General features: G+C 38.6%; 1 protein-coding gene across 7 annotated transcripts in view; it reads right to left on the reverse strand.

The window, feature by feature from the left end:
- Positions 1–16,911, reverse strand: part of chl1b (cell adhesion molecule L1-like b) — a 986,835-nt gene that overhangs the window by 13,762 nt on the left and 956,162 nt on the right. For 6 of the 7 annotated variants that reach the window (XM_072280601.1, XM_072280605.1, XM_072280603.1 and 3 more), the window contains one exon: positions 14,676–14,748. The exons of the other annotated variant lie outside the window; for it this stretch is intronic. In XM_072280601.1, the coding sequence (XP_072136702.1) occupies positions 14,676–14,748 (73 nt within the window). The remainder of the gene's footprint in view (positions 1–14,675; positions 14,749–16,911) is intronic. 7 annotated transcript variants of the gene reach the window in all.

The following is a 16,911-nucleotide window of genomic DNA, read 5'->3' on the forward strand; positions in this document are numbered from 1 at the left end:
ATTACATGCACAGTCCAAAACTAGATTTGCAGAAATTAAGATAAAAAACTTCATAGCCTGCTTAATACAGTTCCATGACATGGTTTGACCTGCCAAAAAATGAGAGATTCTGAATGCTACAGAGTGAAAAGCATTCAAAAACAAGAATTAAAATATCCAAAAATATCAATTTTCTAAAAGCACACTTATAATTCTAAACAAACAAACATATTAACACATACAAAACTACTTCAATAAATCTAAATTAACAAAATTAGTCCCTCTAAGCTATTTTTTCTTTCAAAATAATAAAGGTGAACTAGGGGTACATTTTCTGCACTTCAACTTCTCAACATGTGGAGAACCTTTTACTAAATTAACTCCTGGAATAGGTGGTGAATTGCCACAAATTATTAGCATTTCACTGAATTCCAGCTCTGTCTGACAGCAATTTAGGGATTTACGTGCTCACATACGAAGGGACAGAAATCCCAAATTTGCCGTCCATTACACAGGATAAACCTTGTGTACTGTATGTTGATAGTATTGCCAAGTCTTGATATGTCTGACATATAATTCACATATTGACAAAGAACAGAGAAGAGTACAGAACAAGAATAGATTCTTCAGCCCATGACGTGTGTGCCAACCATGATACCACATTAAACTAATCCTATCTGCCGGCACATAGTCTATATCCCTCCAATCTCTGCCTGTTCATGTAAATGTCTCTTGAATATCAATTGTATTCTTGCAACACCTCCCCTAATAGCACCTTCCAGATATTTTCCACTCCTTGGTAAAAAAAACTTGCCTGGTGAATCTCCCTTAAAGTTTCCTCCTCTTATCTAAATATTGCTGCTAGCATTTGACATTTCCACCACTGGAAAAAAGCCGAGTATCTACCCTATCTATGCCTTACATAATGTTATATATGTCTACCAGCTCACATCTGAACCTCCAAAGCTCCAACCCTGGAACACAAACCAAGCTATTCAACCTTTCCTTGCAGTTCATACTTTGCAATCCAGGCAACATCCTGGTGAACCTCTTCTGCACCCTTTTCAAAGCCTCCATATCCACCCTGTAAAGCAATGATCAGAACTGCACAGAGTAATTGTAATGTGGTCTGGCCAAAGTTCTATCTGACTAGCTATCTGAATAATAATTAATGCAGTTAAAATTTGTTTTAATCTGGAGGAAATTTCTGAAGTAATTTGAAAAAAAATGTCAGGAATCACTAGCCTTATTGTGGAAATAAAAAGAATAGATTATGACCATTGAAGGATTAAAACGTGTTGATGATATTTTAAATAATCCGCCAGCAAATGAATTAAATTAAGTTTTTACATCATTATTGCAGAGCTTGCACGGAGGGAAATAGTGTGGAAATTCCTTCAATACCCAAGTATCAGCACATTTGATGAAGAAAAAACTTAGATCAACAAGAAGAACATTTTAAAAGTCATATCAACAACAAGTAAATACTGTTACTTACCTTTCTAAAGATCTGTATCCGATGTAGTTAGCATAAAACAAAAGTACATACTACATTAAACTTAAAGACTTTTCTATGCAAAGAAAATTGTTCAGTCAAAAATTATGACAAATTCCAACAAATGAAATAAAATGAAAAGATAATATTGCAAAGTATCATAATTTATATTTATGTAATAATACAGGATGCTTTCCTTGTTAATTATCCCATCAATAAGGGAAGGATTGCTCATCTATTTGCCATAATGAAGGGGATATTTTAAGAGAATTGACTTTCTGTTACCAAATACATTTTTTTCTCATGAATGCAAGTATAACATAAATTTTATTAGTCAGTAATCTTTGTGCAATTTTCCAGATTTTATTTTTAACCTCCAGAGTGTTACCTAAATGCAAATTAGCCAGAATTTCAGTTTGGAAAAAACATTGTGGTTCCACAATTGCTTATGAATGCTGTTGCAAAGATTTCAAAATACTTCACAACACACAAATTAATTGTGCACATAGCAACATTCTACAGATAGTATTGAGGTTGAATGGTAAATTAATTATATTGGCCATATTGGCCAAGGAAGTAACATGAGATATGAAACAGAGAGAAGCATACGATTCTTTTGAATTCCACTTCAACACCTTGGTTTCCATGTGAATGAATGAAAAAGGCAGAAAGCAATTGAATATCAGATCAGATGGATAATTACTCTGATGTGGCACGATGATCAACTGTAAGAGACATTTCAATCCAAATATATTTCTGTCAATCTTTCTGCTCATTTTTCCTGATAAGATTGAATGCATAATTAACAATCGCTACAGGTCAGGAGTAGTCACTATCTGACACAATTTAACTGGAAATAACCATAGCTGATTAAGACACAACTCAGGAAATAACCATGATAACCTTTCAGTTGAAAATTGATACACAAGGTGATCAATATTTTTTATTTTACATTTAGATAAAGAATAAAAATAAAAGTTTCAATGACATTGAGAAAAGGAAGCTTTACAACCTAGGCTTTTTATCTAAACAATTTAATCATTGGTCAACTCAAGCGCATGTCTGTGCTCCAACTATTAAATGTCGTGAAATGCGGTTTGACGTTGCAATCTATTTTAGATGCTCAAGGATATTGTTCCATTTCCCTAAAGTAACTCCCAAAGCTAAATAAGCATTTCTTGCACACCAAGTCAAAACTCAGACTAGTTAACCTGCTATTAAATACCTAATGGATTGTAATATTATTACCAAGATAAAACACAACTTTCTCCTTAAACTTCTTTAATATTACATTAATTCTTTAATTTGCTGCAGGTGTACAGGTATCTAGTAAAATGGGAAAATAGAAACAAATTTAAACTTCGCATTTTCTGTCATGTGAGTTGGACTGTCCGGTGCAGAGCTTGTTTGGTTATATTGGGAACAATACTGCAGGAGTAAGTCAAATTTAAATTAGCTATCAGTTTTAAGATCTGGGACAAATAAAGATCTTCACAAACTGTAAAATGAAATAAATTGCCAGTTGTTTCATGTAATGGTAGTTCATACTGGTGTGACAGGGATAACTCAAAATAGTACCAAAAACGTCCTTCCTTTTGGCAAATGTCCATTTAACTGATGCACTGCTTGGATGGGGCTGAAATGCTGGGAGTACTCAGGTACTTCCCGAGGCATGATGAGTTAGTTGGAATGAAGTGGAAGCGGTAGGTAACCATAGACTAAATAAGAAATTTATTAAAAACATACATTCATCCTTCATGATTCATTTGAAGGGTTATGATTATGGTAGAAAAAAATTAGTAACACATGCTTAACACAAAACTGGGTGAAGTACCCCATCCACATGTTCTGCTTTTGTTTCCTATTTCACTGCTGTATTGAAACAGGTTCTAAATTCTAATTTACACATAACACAAGTTCTAATTAGGAATCTGGACTTGGCTAGATTTCAAAGAAGATACTGGTGTCTGAAACTAGTACCTCACTCCTGATCTAGGCTGCGGGAATCAAGCAGGGCACATATTACATTTATTTTTTCCTAAGTTCCTTATGCCAGGTACCTTTGTCTAAAAAAAAACACTGCATTCTTTTCTGTGTTAATCAAGTCACCACTGCAAAAGTAGTTTAATGCTTTGAATCAATAAAACTGTATGTGTTGAATCGATTTTCCCTTTTTTGCTACACTGTAACTAAGATGCAGTCATGAAGATAACATCAAAATCAAGATCTATACATGTTAAAGATGTAGCATTTAGTGAGAAATGTCATTTATTTCTGCAGTCATAGATCCAGGCTGTCATGGTAGCAGGAGAATATTGATAAATAGCAAAGATGATCGTGATTATCATTGATCATTGAGAGATGAAATGTTAGCTTTATTTGATTGAATGTTCTGTCCCATGCAGACAGTTTAAAAAATGGTGAAGGAAAATTAAGTGCGATCAAAATGAGGGGCCAAAATTGAATTGGCGTGGAAGCGATGTGGCAGATTAAAACCGTACCTATTCAAATTCGTGAAAGCAATGCACAAAATTTGTGCTGTCCATCCATTTTCTATAATTTTAGCATCCAGCATTGCAAAGTGCACCGTTGATCACCTTGTTGCATCAACAGGGGATGGATATCAGAATGGTTGGTATCAGTGCAAGGCAATTTGTGCTTATTAAAGGCAGCCTTCACCTCTTAAGGCAGAGGCATCTTGTGCCTGGAACCAGCGGTCATTCCAGAAATCTTTGCGGATTGCTGAAGGAGATGGCAAATTATAATATGCAGCCTGGCACCAATTATCAGGCACAATCTGGAGGCCCTGATGACTTATTCCCATTCAAATCCTCACTCCTTTATTCCACAGCTTGCACAATTCACAAAATGTGGCACTGCTGATGGGAGTAAAATGCATATAATAATAGACCTCACGTTACACAGAATTGAACAGAGGAGCCCACAAGCATGTTTGAAAACTGCTCCATGCCTGGATGGGTCCAGAGAGACCCATCACACAACAGGGCTTTATTTGAGGTGGCCTGGTGCACATTGAGCACCATCATGAGTGAGCAGCCTTTGCTGCCAACTCTTCAGAACGTTGCTCAGGAGCAGGAGCATGAGCAGCTGTTAAATGAGATGGAGATCATTCCAGATAAACTGATTCCTAAGCTCTGGAACCTGGGCTTTAGCACTCAGATCTGTAGCTTGATCTTCAACTTACTCACAGACAGGACCCAGGCTATAAAAATAGGGGACAAGCTCTCCTCTACAATCACTCTGAGCACTGGTGTCCCACAAGGCTGTGTACTCAGCCCCCTGCTGTACTCACTGTACACCCATAATTGTGTAGCCAAGTTTCCATCGAACTCAATATATAAGTTTGCTGATGACACAACACTTGTAGGCCAAATCTCGGGTAATGATGAGTTTGAGTACAGAGAGGAAATTAAGAACCTGGTGACATGGTGCGAAGACAATAACCTATCCCTCAATGTCAGCAAGATGAAGGAATTGGTTGCTGTCTTCAGAAGGAGTAGCGGGCCGCATGACCCCATTTTTATATTTGTAATTTTTATAGATGCACTGTAGAAAGCATTCTTGTAGGGTGCATCACAAACTGGTATGGAAGTTGTCCTGTCCAAGACTGGATGAAGCTTCCAAAGATCATGACCAGAGCCCAGCACATCACACAAACCAATCTTCCGTTCTTGGACTCACTTTACACCACACGCTGTTGGAGCAGTGCCGCCAGGATAATCAAGGACACGACCCACCCAGCCAACATACTTTTCGTCCTTCTTCCCTCCAGGAGAAGGCTCAGGAGCTTGAAGACTTGTACGCCCAGATTTGGGAACAGCTTCTTTCCAACTGTGATAAGACTGCTGAATGGAACCTGACCCGGATCTGGGCCGTACCCTCCAAACATCCAGATCTGCCTCTCGGTTTTTTTTTGCACTACCTTACTTTCTCTTTTCTATTTTCTATTTATGATTTATAATTTAAATTTTTAATATTTACTATTGATTTGTACTCCAGGGAGCATGAAACGCAGAGTCAAATATCGCTGAGATGATTGTACGCTCTAGTATCAATTGTTTGGCGACAATAAAGTCAAGTAGACAGGAGAGGGAAAATGTTTGTCTAGGCTGCCCATGAAAGAACTTTGTCCATGCAAAATAGCAGCTGAATCCCTACCTCCCCAGACATCAAGAGTCCCACTGTCACTGACCATCCACAGTGCTAAAAGCTATTGTAGATGTTTTTAAAAAAATCTACAAAATATCCATTTTCTCAATACCATTTACATAACTTTCCTAACTAGTTCTCCAATATCATGCTTCACCTCTCTCTTAGTTGAACACTGCTCACTTTCAAAGGAGGAGACAATTAATGTGATCAAGGGATGACCTCAAACAGCTGTTATCAAAAAAATATTTTCAACTCTGTTCCTCAAATGATCTCCTACTGAAACATTCTCCAATTAATTGCTCAAAATTAGACTAAACATTGCTTCCTTTCTTGTTGTGCTGAAAGTACACAATTCAAGAATCACTCCCACTTCTATCATAAACATTTTTATTAAGCCAGCCTATTTTAGGATCATTAAAGACTTTAACTATCGCTATAGTGTAGTTCTTGCATGTTTTAGTACTTCATTTGCAAAGTTCTTGCTTATTTTCCTTCTCGTTACTTGGTTGCATTTAATGCACTTTGAATCAAATGACTTCATTTCTCCAGAAAAATACTGAAAATATGCAAGTATTTTAAAAATGTATTTACCAATGCATTTCCCTGAGACCAATTCGGAGACTGCTACATCTTAGGTCCTGTTTTTAATGCCAATTCATTGATTCCAAAGTGGACCATGACTTCTGGCTATTCCTGTTCTCCTTCCTGCACACTTTCAGCAGAGTTCACATCAGGTGAGATTAGTGTGAGAATGGACACAAATGCCCATGAGTTGTTTTGTCTACAGAATTATGGTACATTTTTAAAGAGCCAAAGGTATGTTCAAAACCGGATTCCTACAAGGTGATGTTCTTTACCATTATTTTCAGTACAGAAATATAGTGTGAAGCTTCTAGACTCTGGTTCCTCCTGACCTGGCTCAATGTATGCCCCACATGGATTTCAGATACTCCTCAAGTTTAAAGTCCCTAAGTTTGGGTTGCCATATTCTATATCTAGTATATGTGAGTTTACTTGAGTTCCTGTTTAGCACAGGGAGAGTAGACATTAGACTTAGCTCTACTACAATGTTGGGAACAATATCATTCCAATTTAGTTGGTTCCAGCTTCTTCTTCTAGTAATGTTTACTGGCGGTTGGCAGACCAATGTAAGGTGCATTACCGCCACCTACTGAGAATCATTCAAGCACACCAAATACCTTCCTTCTCGAAAGTCTTCCCCAACCCCACCATCCCTTTCACATTGTGTCACTACAACTCCACATAGAACTATGAGCATTAAAATCCCAAAATCATTAGCTAACAATCTATTAGCATTCTATTGTAAGACTAAAAAGCAGAAAAAAAGAAAAAAAGGAAAAAAAAACTATCAACCCTTCCTTGAATTCTGAACATTATTTACCCCTTAATCATTAATTCAGAATCAGGCTTATTATCACCAGCATGTGACATGAAATTTGTTAACTGAGCAGCAGCAGTTCAATGTAACACATAATCTGTCAGAGAAAACAATAATAATAATAATACATAAAATAAAAATAATAATAAACAAATAAATCAATTATGTATATTGAATAGATTAAAAAACATGCAAAAACTTCTAGTCAAGTCTTTCATCTCTAGATGATTTTCTTGAGCTTTCAACATAATCTTTCTCTGTCCTGCTTTTACAAACATTTGTAGTTTGTGCTGTATAATTTATCACATCTGCCATGAAAGTGACAAACAATCATGCACTTTACACACTGTCTTTAAACTAGATATTAATAGGTCCTATAGTTGGCGCGTGGCCAAGTGGTTAAGGTGTCGGTCTAGTGATCTGAAGGTTGCTAGTTCGAGCCTCGGCTGAGGCAGCGTGTTGTGTCCTTGAGCAAGGCACTTAACCACACACTGCTCTGCGATGACACCAGTGCCAAGCTGTATTGGCCCTAGTGCCCTTCCCTTGGACAACAAGAGGGGATTGCAGCATGGGCATCTGCCGGTCTTCCATACAACCTTGCCCAGGCCTGCGCCCTGGAAACCTTCCAAGGCACAAATCCATGGTCTCACGAGACTAATGGATGCCTATAATAGGTCCCATTGACATTGTCGTCTGTACTTTCTCCAGAGCCCTATGCATATGATGTGCCCCTTCCCACCTGAACACACTGCACTTCCACAGCTTTATTAGATACAGGATATCCTGCATAAGCAGAGCTATGTTCCTCTCCACAGTTGCTAACTTTATCCAAATGCCTTCTGCACAGTTGCCATAATCATGTTCTCCACCACATCTACATCAGTGCTTTTTACCCTTTCACACCGCTGCTACATGACCAAACTTCTGGCATTGAAAACATCTCAGAGAGGATGGCACATAGACTCGAACATATAACTTAAATTAATCCAGTCCAGCAACTTTTCCCCATCAAATGTGATCAATTTGAAATACCTCTTTAAATAGATTACAAGACCGAGAATGAATCAGGGCACAGAAGAACATAATCAGGGCATACCTTTTCGACCTCGGCTAAAATGATAGCAACCATCTCAGACATGAGTACTGATACTTTGCATGATAATCTTTTCTTAATAATTACCTGAACTTTGGAACACAAACAGAAACACCTGAATGAGCTGTCATGGAGCATTTGAGCCATTTGTGCAGATACGTATGAATCTATAATATCTGCCCTGCATATATTGCTGAAATTCCTGTACTGCTGATATACAAACACTCTTCATCTTGATCTTTTCTTGAAGGCTCAAATGAACCACAGGCAAAGGGCAAAACCATGGGGAAGTCCACTTTAAACAACCCAAGATTTTGAGCCCATCCAGTTCCCATCCACCTAAAACTGAAGCCCTTATGAATACAGTGCTCCCAACACGCGACTAATGATGATGATAGTGGAAGACCAACTTTATGTCCTCTTACGTTAACCCAATAAACCATTGCTAACTGTAACCTGCATAGATGTAAAGGTACTGCACCCATTTCTACCAGTAATGATGAAATTGGGGATGATTTAATAACACTATAACATAATCTCAAAGCTTGCACTTAAACTTTATTTACTGACACATAAGCAATACATTCATAATTAAAGACGCATCTGATCAAAGAAATATACATTTTCTTAAGTGACCTCCTACTCACACCCCAGTCACACCCAACTAAGCACCTCAGCACATTAAGGGCCTTATTTTACACTTCTCAAGATTTTTATTCACATGCACCTTCCATGTTAACCTTGTGCCCATCCACATACCCAGAAACTCTATCACTGACTGAATTTTAAAGAGTTATACCATACAACTTGAGATCAACTGAAGGTGAAATAACTTGAATTTTTACAACAGAAAAGTTGAAAATTTAAACCCCCACTGAGTCCTCATTCCTCCAATTCATTAATAGCTGATAGCATTATCCTAACTATATAAGAGCAGGGATGTGATGTTGAGGCTCTATAAGGCACTCGTGAAACAACACTTGGAGTATTGTGTGCCGTTTTGGGCACCTTATTTTAGAAAGGATATACTGACATTGGAGAGGGTTCGGAGAAGATTCATGAGAATGATTCCAGGAAAGAACGGGTTACTGTATGAGGTACGTCTGGCAGTTCTTGGGCTGTATTCCAGTAGAATGAGGGGAGATCTCATAGAAACATTCCAAATGTTAAAAGGCTTGAATAGATTAGGTATGGCAAAGTTACTTCCCATGGTAAGGTGGTCTAGGACAAGAGGGCACAACTTCGGGATTGAAGGACGTCCATTTAGAACAGAGATGCAGAGAAATTACTATAGTCAGCAGGTGGTAAATCTGTGGAATTTATTGCCATGAATGGCTGTGGAAGCCAAGTCATTGGGTGCATTTAAGGCAGAGATAGATAGGTTCTTGATTGCCCAGGGCATTGAAGGGTATGGGGAGAAGGCAGGGAAGTGCAGATGACTGGCAGAATTGGATCAGTCCATGATTGAGTGGCGGAGCAGACTCGATGGACCAAATGGCCTACTTCAGTTCCTATATCTTATAGTCTTAATTTATATTCCTGCCTTTTTTCCACACTGCACCATTATCAGCACATTACAATTTGGAAATGTCTGAGCCAATATATAAGAAAATATCATTATTTGTAATACAGGTGCACACTCCCTTATCCGAAATTCTGAAATCCAAAAAGCTACGAAAATCAAAGTTTTATTCGCCGACAGCTGACGTCACTCAGGTGTGACTTACTGAAGAAAATAGTGTTGGAACTACCACTGTATATAATTTAAATAAACAGAAAGACAAGTTACTGAAGTTTTATAGTGACAGTGACAGTGACGTTCTACATTTATTCCCATAAGTCATTTACCATGTGTTTGATTCGATTCGCTTGAAGGTGTATATTTTTATGTTTTATTGAATGTTTTTGTTGGAAATAAAATTTCTCTTGTCATTATTCCCTAAACAATACAGTACAACAACTATTTACATAGCATTTACATTGTATTAGGTATTATAAGTAATCTAGAGATGATTTAAAGTATACGGGAGGATGTGTGCAGGTTTGGTGCGCCGCTGGGTCCTAAGGTCCACCGTACTGAGCCAGGTTAAATAAGGGACTTGAGCATATGTGCTTTTTGGTATCGGGGGCGGGGGGGGGGGGGGTCTGAAATCCGAAAAATTCTGAATTCTGAAATGCAACTGGCCCCAAAGAGTTTGGATAAGGGTTTGTGGACCTGTATTAAAAAGGAGTGGACTACACACATTCCCCTGTGGAGAACCATTCAAACTCAAACTCCTGAGAGAATGTTGTATCTTCCTATCACTAAAAAAACCGTGAATCCAATTGAACATTCTACCACCTGTTCCCATCTTCTCCGGTTTAAGTAGCAATCTTTGTGTCCATAACGTATCAGAAGCTTTCTCTACATCAAAGTAAACTGCTACCACTAATTCTTTATTAACTTGGGCCTTCCAAATATCGTATTCCAAACTTAACACTGAGCCGATGGTCATTCTCTCTTTACAAAATCCAGATTGGTATGTAGATATTCCTCCACTATTTTCCACAAAATAAGAAAGCTTTTACACAACCATTTGTTCCATTGTCTTACATAGATGTGGTTAGCAATATAGGTCTATACCTGGAAGGATCGGATTGATCTTTACCAGGTTCCAATTTAGGGATAACAACCACTAAATTCCAGGAAGCATGAGGTCACGCTTCAACCCATATTGTGTTAAAGAATTTCAAAACCAACCTAAGTTTTGAATCCAATAATTGTGTAAACATATTATAACAAATACCATCTTTTCCAGGTGATGCCTGATCAGCACCATTAATAGTCCTTTTAAGTTTGGACAATGTAATTTCAATATCCAAGCAGGAATTGGAACAATCTTTTTTCTTGGTAATCAGAGGATTGCATGCCAAAACTGTTTCCCTAGAAGACCTATAATTTTACATAAATTGGCTGAAATATGTATACAGATATATGTTTTTGCTAATAATGCTGCCTTTTCAGAGTCAGTAGCTGCAACCTCCTCCCCACCATACAAAACCAGTAGTATCAAGTTTTCTAAATCCAGCCATTTTCTGTATCATACCGCAAGCCTCCCCCATCTCTTTCCCAATGTTGTCACAGTACATTCTCCAATACATTTTCTTTGACCTTCTCACTATTCTAACTATAGCTTAAGCATTTTTATATTGTATGAAAGTTGAATAGGAGTAACATTGCCTAATTTTCTTAAAAGCTCCTTCACAGCTCTTTTGCATTCATCCATTCACCAAGGAATAGCTTTCCTTTTGTTATCTCCCAACGATCTAGGAATTGATTCTTTAGCTATTGAGTTGAGTACAGAGCACAAGATATTATTACTCAACTTGATATCCTCCAAAACCAAATAATCAGGAAATCTAATTCACATAAATCACAAAATACATCCCAATTTACCTTATTAAAATTCCATCTGGGGATATAAGATACTTTCTTCTGATATGCATCTATTCCCATTGTACAGATAATGGGAAATGATGACTCCCCACTGTTGTATCATTATACCATTCCTTGTTACACACATCCACCACATCCTCAGATACCAGCGCAAGGTTTATAGCAGAAACAGTGTTATTAAATGAATTAATCCTTGTATTCGTACCGTCATTCAAGCACACAAAGAGAGCTTCCACAACTTACCCATTCACATTTGTGTCAATACAACCCCACATAGCACGATGAGCATTAAAATCCCCTCACCATATAACCTTATTTTTCCCCATTTCCACCCATGCTTTCCAACATATCAGGTGTTAACCTTTCAGAAGGGTTATAAAAATTATTATTTGTACTTTACTATTCTTTCCTCATATTTTAACCACCATTGATTCAGAAACAACCCAATCACCATAACTCAATGTGCTATCCCATTTTTGACAAGATAGCCACTCTTCTTCCATTACCTATTTTCTGACTGCATTTTATATCAACAGAACCTTGTATCTTAAAATTTAGATAAGATTATAACTAGAATTTCCCGTACACATATAACATTAAGTGTATTTGGTATATCTTCAATAAATTTCTTAAACTCTTGACCATTAACTAATTGGCTTCTAGCATTTCATTGTAAAATTGGAAGAACAATTACCAACATTCTTGGAAGTCTGAACTTCATTTATTTCTCCTTGTAAGGCATTATTGATAACCTCTACAGTTAAGACTTTTATCTCCAGACATTTTTCTACAGCTTTTAATATAATTTTAATTTCTTCTGTCCTAGTTTTAGTTTGTGCTGTACAATTTCTCACATCTGCCATGCAAGTGACATGCTGCCTTTCCAAGCTTTCTTATACAGAGGACAAATAAGCAGAGCTATGCTCTTCTCCACAATTGCTACATTTTAGCATAACGCCTTCAGCACAGTTGTCATAATCATGTTCTCCACCACACCTACCACACCATTTTTTACCCTTTCACACGGCTGCTACATGACCAGACTTCTGGCATTGAAAACATCTCAGAGGGGGCAGCACGTGGACTCAAACCATGTAGCTCATGTAATCTAACTTAACGCTACCTAGCAACTTTTGTTTTCCATCAAAACCGAAAAAGCTGTCTGTTCTTACTCCACCACAAAACCCTTTTAAACATTTAGCATCCACTACATTTCCGCTGACTAAATTATTTTCAACTTGTTCCATAGATACATATAGAGCAGTGATTCCCAAACTTCTTTATGCCATAGACCCCCACCATTAACTGAGGGGTCAAAGGACCCCAGGTTGGGAACCACTGATCTGCAAGCACTCCAGAGATTACTCCTCAAAGCCACTGTCACTCAATATAATTCCTCTGTATTACTTTACGTCCTCTCACTGTTTTTAACTGCAAAGCTTTCTCACACTGCTCCTATCTTTACAAAATACTAAGAGTGCCCCATCTCTTGAAAGCTTTGCCACCAAAATAACTCCTAATGCTTTTTTTCAGATCCTTAATTTAATCAGATTGATATCAGAAACAGATCCACATTCAAAACTCAACAATAACTTAAACTCTTCCTTCCTTCTTTTATTTAAATCCTGTCTATTGCCTTCATCAGTGGACAACAAAAAGCCACTACAATCCTCAATTGGCTGCTTATTTTCCCAATTCCCAGAAACCTACCATATGCCTTCTCCCATACAGCTCCTATCACCCAAAACCACTTCCTATTTGCTAGTCTTCTCTATTGTTTCCTGCATTTCTATCCCCTTTCCTGCCTGAGAAAAATCTCCCATCATCAGGCTCAGTCATTTTCTCCAAACCCAATCAACAGCTCAGAGTCCCCTGAGCCAGTCTGCCTCTGCACCTGGGAACAATGCCTACATCTGCCCTCCGCACACTTACCCAAAGCCCTAGTCGGTTCTTTTGTTTACTGCTTTTCCTTGAGCTTTGTGGATCCTTAATTCAATTGTTATTCAATGAAACATAATTGTTTCTCCCAGGTCTGTATAATTGGCAAGTATCCTTCTGCTTATAACAGTCTAATTAAAACTCAATCAGTCCCATCAATAGCAAGCCACAACTATTAATTCCTGGCCATGCTTACTGACAATTGTTAATTATCACTGACTTATATTTTGAGTTTTACATTAATGAGCTATGTTCAACTCCGGCTCAGCTGACTGCACTTTACAATAATGACGACAATGATGATAACGTTGCTAACTGTTAGAATGCGGTCAATTGCATTGCAAGTTCTGGTACCTACGTCTGTGCAAATAAACAGAAAATCCCAGAAGTCGATGCAAGTGTTTCCCTATTGCTTCACAAGTGTACTGGTATACTTTTCACTGATATATGTGGCACTGACATCAACGTGACAATGTAAAGCAGAGGTACTTATCCGGTTATTCTTTGCTAAAGTTTGCAGAAATACTTAGGGATGATGCATTGGAGAGTTTATAATTTTTTTAACTATCAAATAAGCAATCTGGAAAATTAATTTTACAAGTATAGGGTATTATTTCCTCAGAAGATCGTCAGTATTGTAGATTTAAATGAAGACTAACGTCAGCAAGGAGTATGATAGTTTTAGTTCACCAGAATGTGGAAAACTAGCTATGCCACTTACCTCTATTTGTCACTCTCACAAGTTCCTGTTCCTGATGCAGCACACCTCTTTGCTATGTAGATTCACAAATCTCAGGTACTATCCTATCATCACATTCATTTCTGAAACAAAAAGTCTCAGCGAAACAGATGTAGGAATCCTAAATATTGTACCAGTCAGATTGTGGATATTGGATTACTGTTGCTATGTAGCCAAGCTAAAAATGGTCATTCATGATATCTGAGTGGTTTCTGATCTAATTTGATTTGACAGGCAGTTTAAAAATAAATAAAGTTAAAATGCACGGATTTAGCCAAAATTCTCTAATGAGAAGGGGCTGCAACAATGCTTGCAAAGTGTTTAAACATGCCTGGAATTCAAGTAACAAAGCAAAGTTTAATTAGTCAAAAAGTGATAGAACATAAATGATAAAGGTATTTCAAGTTCTCTAAAAATGTTTACCCATATTCTCCAAAAGTCTCGTTTTTCATTGGCCGTGCTTCTGGATCTGCCCGGGCATCTTCCTTATCTTTAACTGGAGAAGTAAATAAAAATACAAAAAATATCATATATTAAACTTTGACACAAGAGATATGGAGATGCTAGAAATCTGGATCAACACACGCAAAGTGCTGAAGAAACTTAGTGCATCCGGGAGCACCTATAGATAAAAATAAAGTTGATGTTTCAGATTGGGACACTAACAGGGAGGACGGCAGAAAAGTAATGGCTGGTGTTTCTGGGGGAAATTCAGAAGGCAGAAGAAAGATGCACCCCAACGATGAAGAAGTATTCTAAAGGGAGGATGAGGTAACCCATAATGGACAAACGAAGTCAAAGACAGTGTAAAAGCAAAAGAGAGGGCATGTAATGTCGCAAAAATTTGTGGGAAGGTAGAGGATTGGAAACTTTTAAAAACCAACAGAAGGCAACTAAAATGCCATAAAGAGAGAAGATGAAATATGAAGGGGGGCTATCCAATAGTATAAAAGAGGATACAAATATATTTTTAGATACATAAGATGTAAAAGAGAGATGAGTGGGGATATCGAACCAGTGGAAAGTGACACTAGTAATGGGGGACAAAGAAATGGTGGAGGAACACAATAAGTTTTACATCAGACTTCACTGTGGAAGACACTTGCAATATGCCATAGATTGGAGATTATCAGAAGACAGAGATGAGTGTAGTTGCTATTACTAAGGAGAAGGTGTGTGGGAAGCCGAAAGGTCTGAAGGTGGATCAGATGGAATACATCCCAGGGTTTTGAAAGAAGTAGCTGAAGAGATTTTGAAGGCATTAATAATGATCCTAGACACTGGAACGGTTCCTTAGGATTGGAAAATTGCAAATGTAAGTCCACTCTTTAAGAAGGGAGGGAGAAGATAATAAATTATAGGCCAAACAGCCTGACTCAGTGGTTGGTAAGATGTTGGAGTTTGTTATTATGGATGAGGTTTCGAGGTATTTGGAAGCATGTGATAAAGTAGGCCAAAGTCGGCACGGTTGCCTTAAGAGAAAACATTGCCTGAGAAATCTGTTGGAATTCCTTGAGGAAGTAACAGGCAAGATAGTCAAAGGAGAGTCAATGGATACTGCTTATTTGGATTTTCAGAAGGCCTTTGACATGGTGCCACAAGTGAGGCTGTTTAACAAAATAAGAGCTGATGGTATTACAGGAAAGGTACTAGAATGGTTAGAAGATTTGCTGACCGGCAGGTAGCAAAAATTGGGAGCAAATGGGGCCTTTTCTGGTTGGCTGCAAGTGACTAGTGTTGTGCCGCAGGGGTTGGTGTTGGGACTGCTTCTTTACACATTGTATCTCAATGACTTGGATGAAGGAATTGATGGCATAGTGGCCAAATTTGGAGACAAGTCAAAACCAGGTGAAAGGGCAGGTAGTGTTAAGGAAGCAGGGTACCTTCAGAAAGACGATAAATAGATTGAGGGAACGGGCAAGGAAGTGGCAGATGGAATATAATGTGGCAAAGTGCATGGTCATGTGCTTCGGCAGAACGAACAAAGGTGTCAACTAATTTCTAAACATGGAGAAAATTCAAAAACCAGAAGTGAAGACTGTCACAGTGGCGGGGCATTGGGAGCAACGGTGAACCCAAATGCAAGACACATCTTGTGAGGTTAATTAGATTTAGCTTATTGTTCGATACCAGGAGAGCAAGGCAGGAGCAGGAAATAGCGAACTGGACAAGGACTCAGGACTACGACTAGGCTGGGACCAAGGGTCTGGGCTTGGACTCGGAATTGGCTCCCAGAACTAGAGGAGACATGAAGAGGCTAGGGTATGGACTCTGAGCCCGAGACTGGGCAAGGACCCAGTACCTGGGTCTTGCCTCAGGCTCGGACCCCAGAACCAGGCATGGACATGACATGGGCTAGGGAGAGGAGGAACATGGGAACACAGAGCCTCGGTCTCGGGAGAGCAGGTACATGGAACTACGGACACATACACAGAACACAGAGTCGGGACTCCTCCTTGGGTACAGGACATAGGGCTGGGACTCACACACAGAACAGAGAGCCGGGACCCCTCCTTGGGTACAGGACATAGGGCCGGAACTCATGACCTTCCGCGGGGCAACGGCAAGACAGCCTGACTTACCCTACGGAGGCGAGGACAAGACAAGACAGAACATGACCCCCCTGCGGGGCAACAGCAAGATGGCGTGACTTACCCCA

This window comes from Mobula birostris, chromosome 16 (assembly GCF_030028105.1).
Source record: "Mobula birostris isolate sMobBir1 chromosome 16, sMobBir1.hap1, whole genome shotgun sequence".
Taxonomy (NCBI): domain Eukaryota; kingdom Metazoa; phylum Chordata; class Chondrichthyes; order Myliobatiformes; family Myliobatidae; genus Mobula; species Mobula birostris.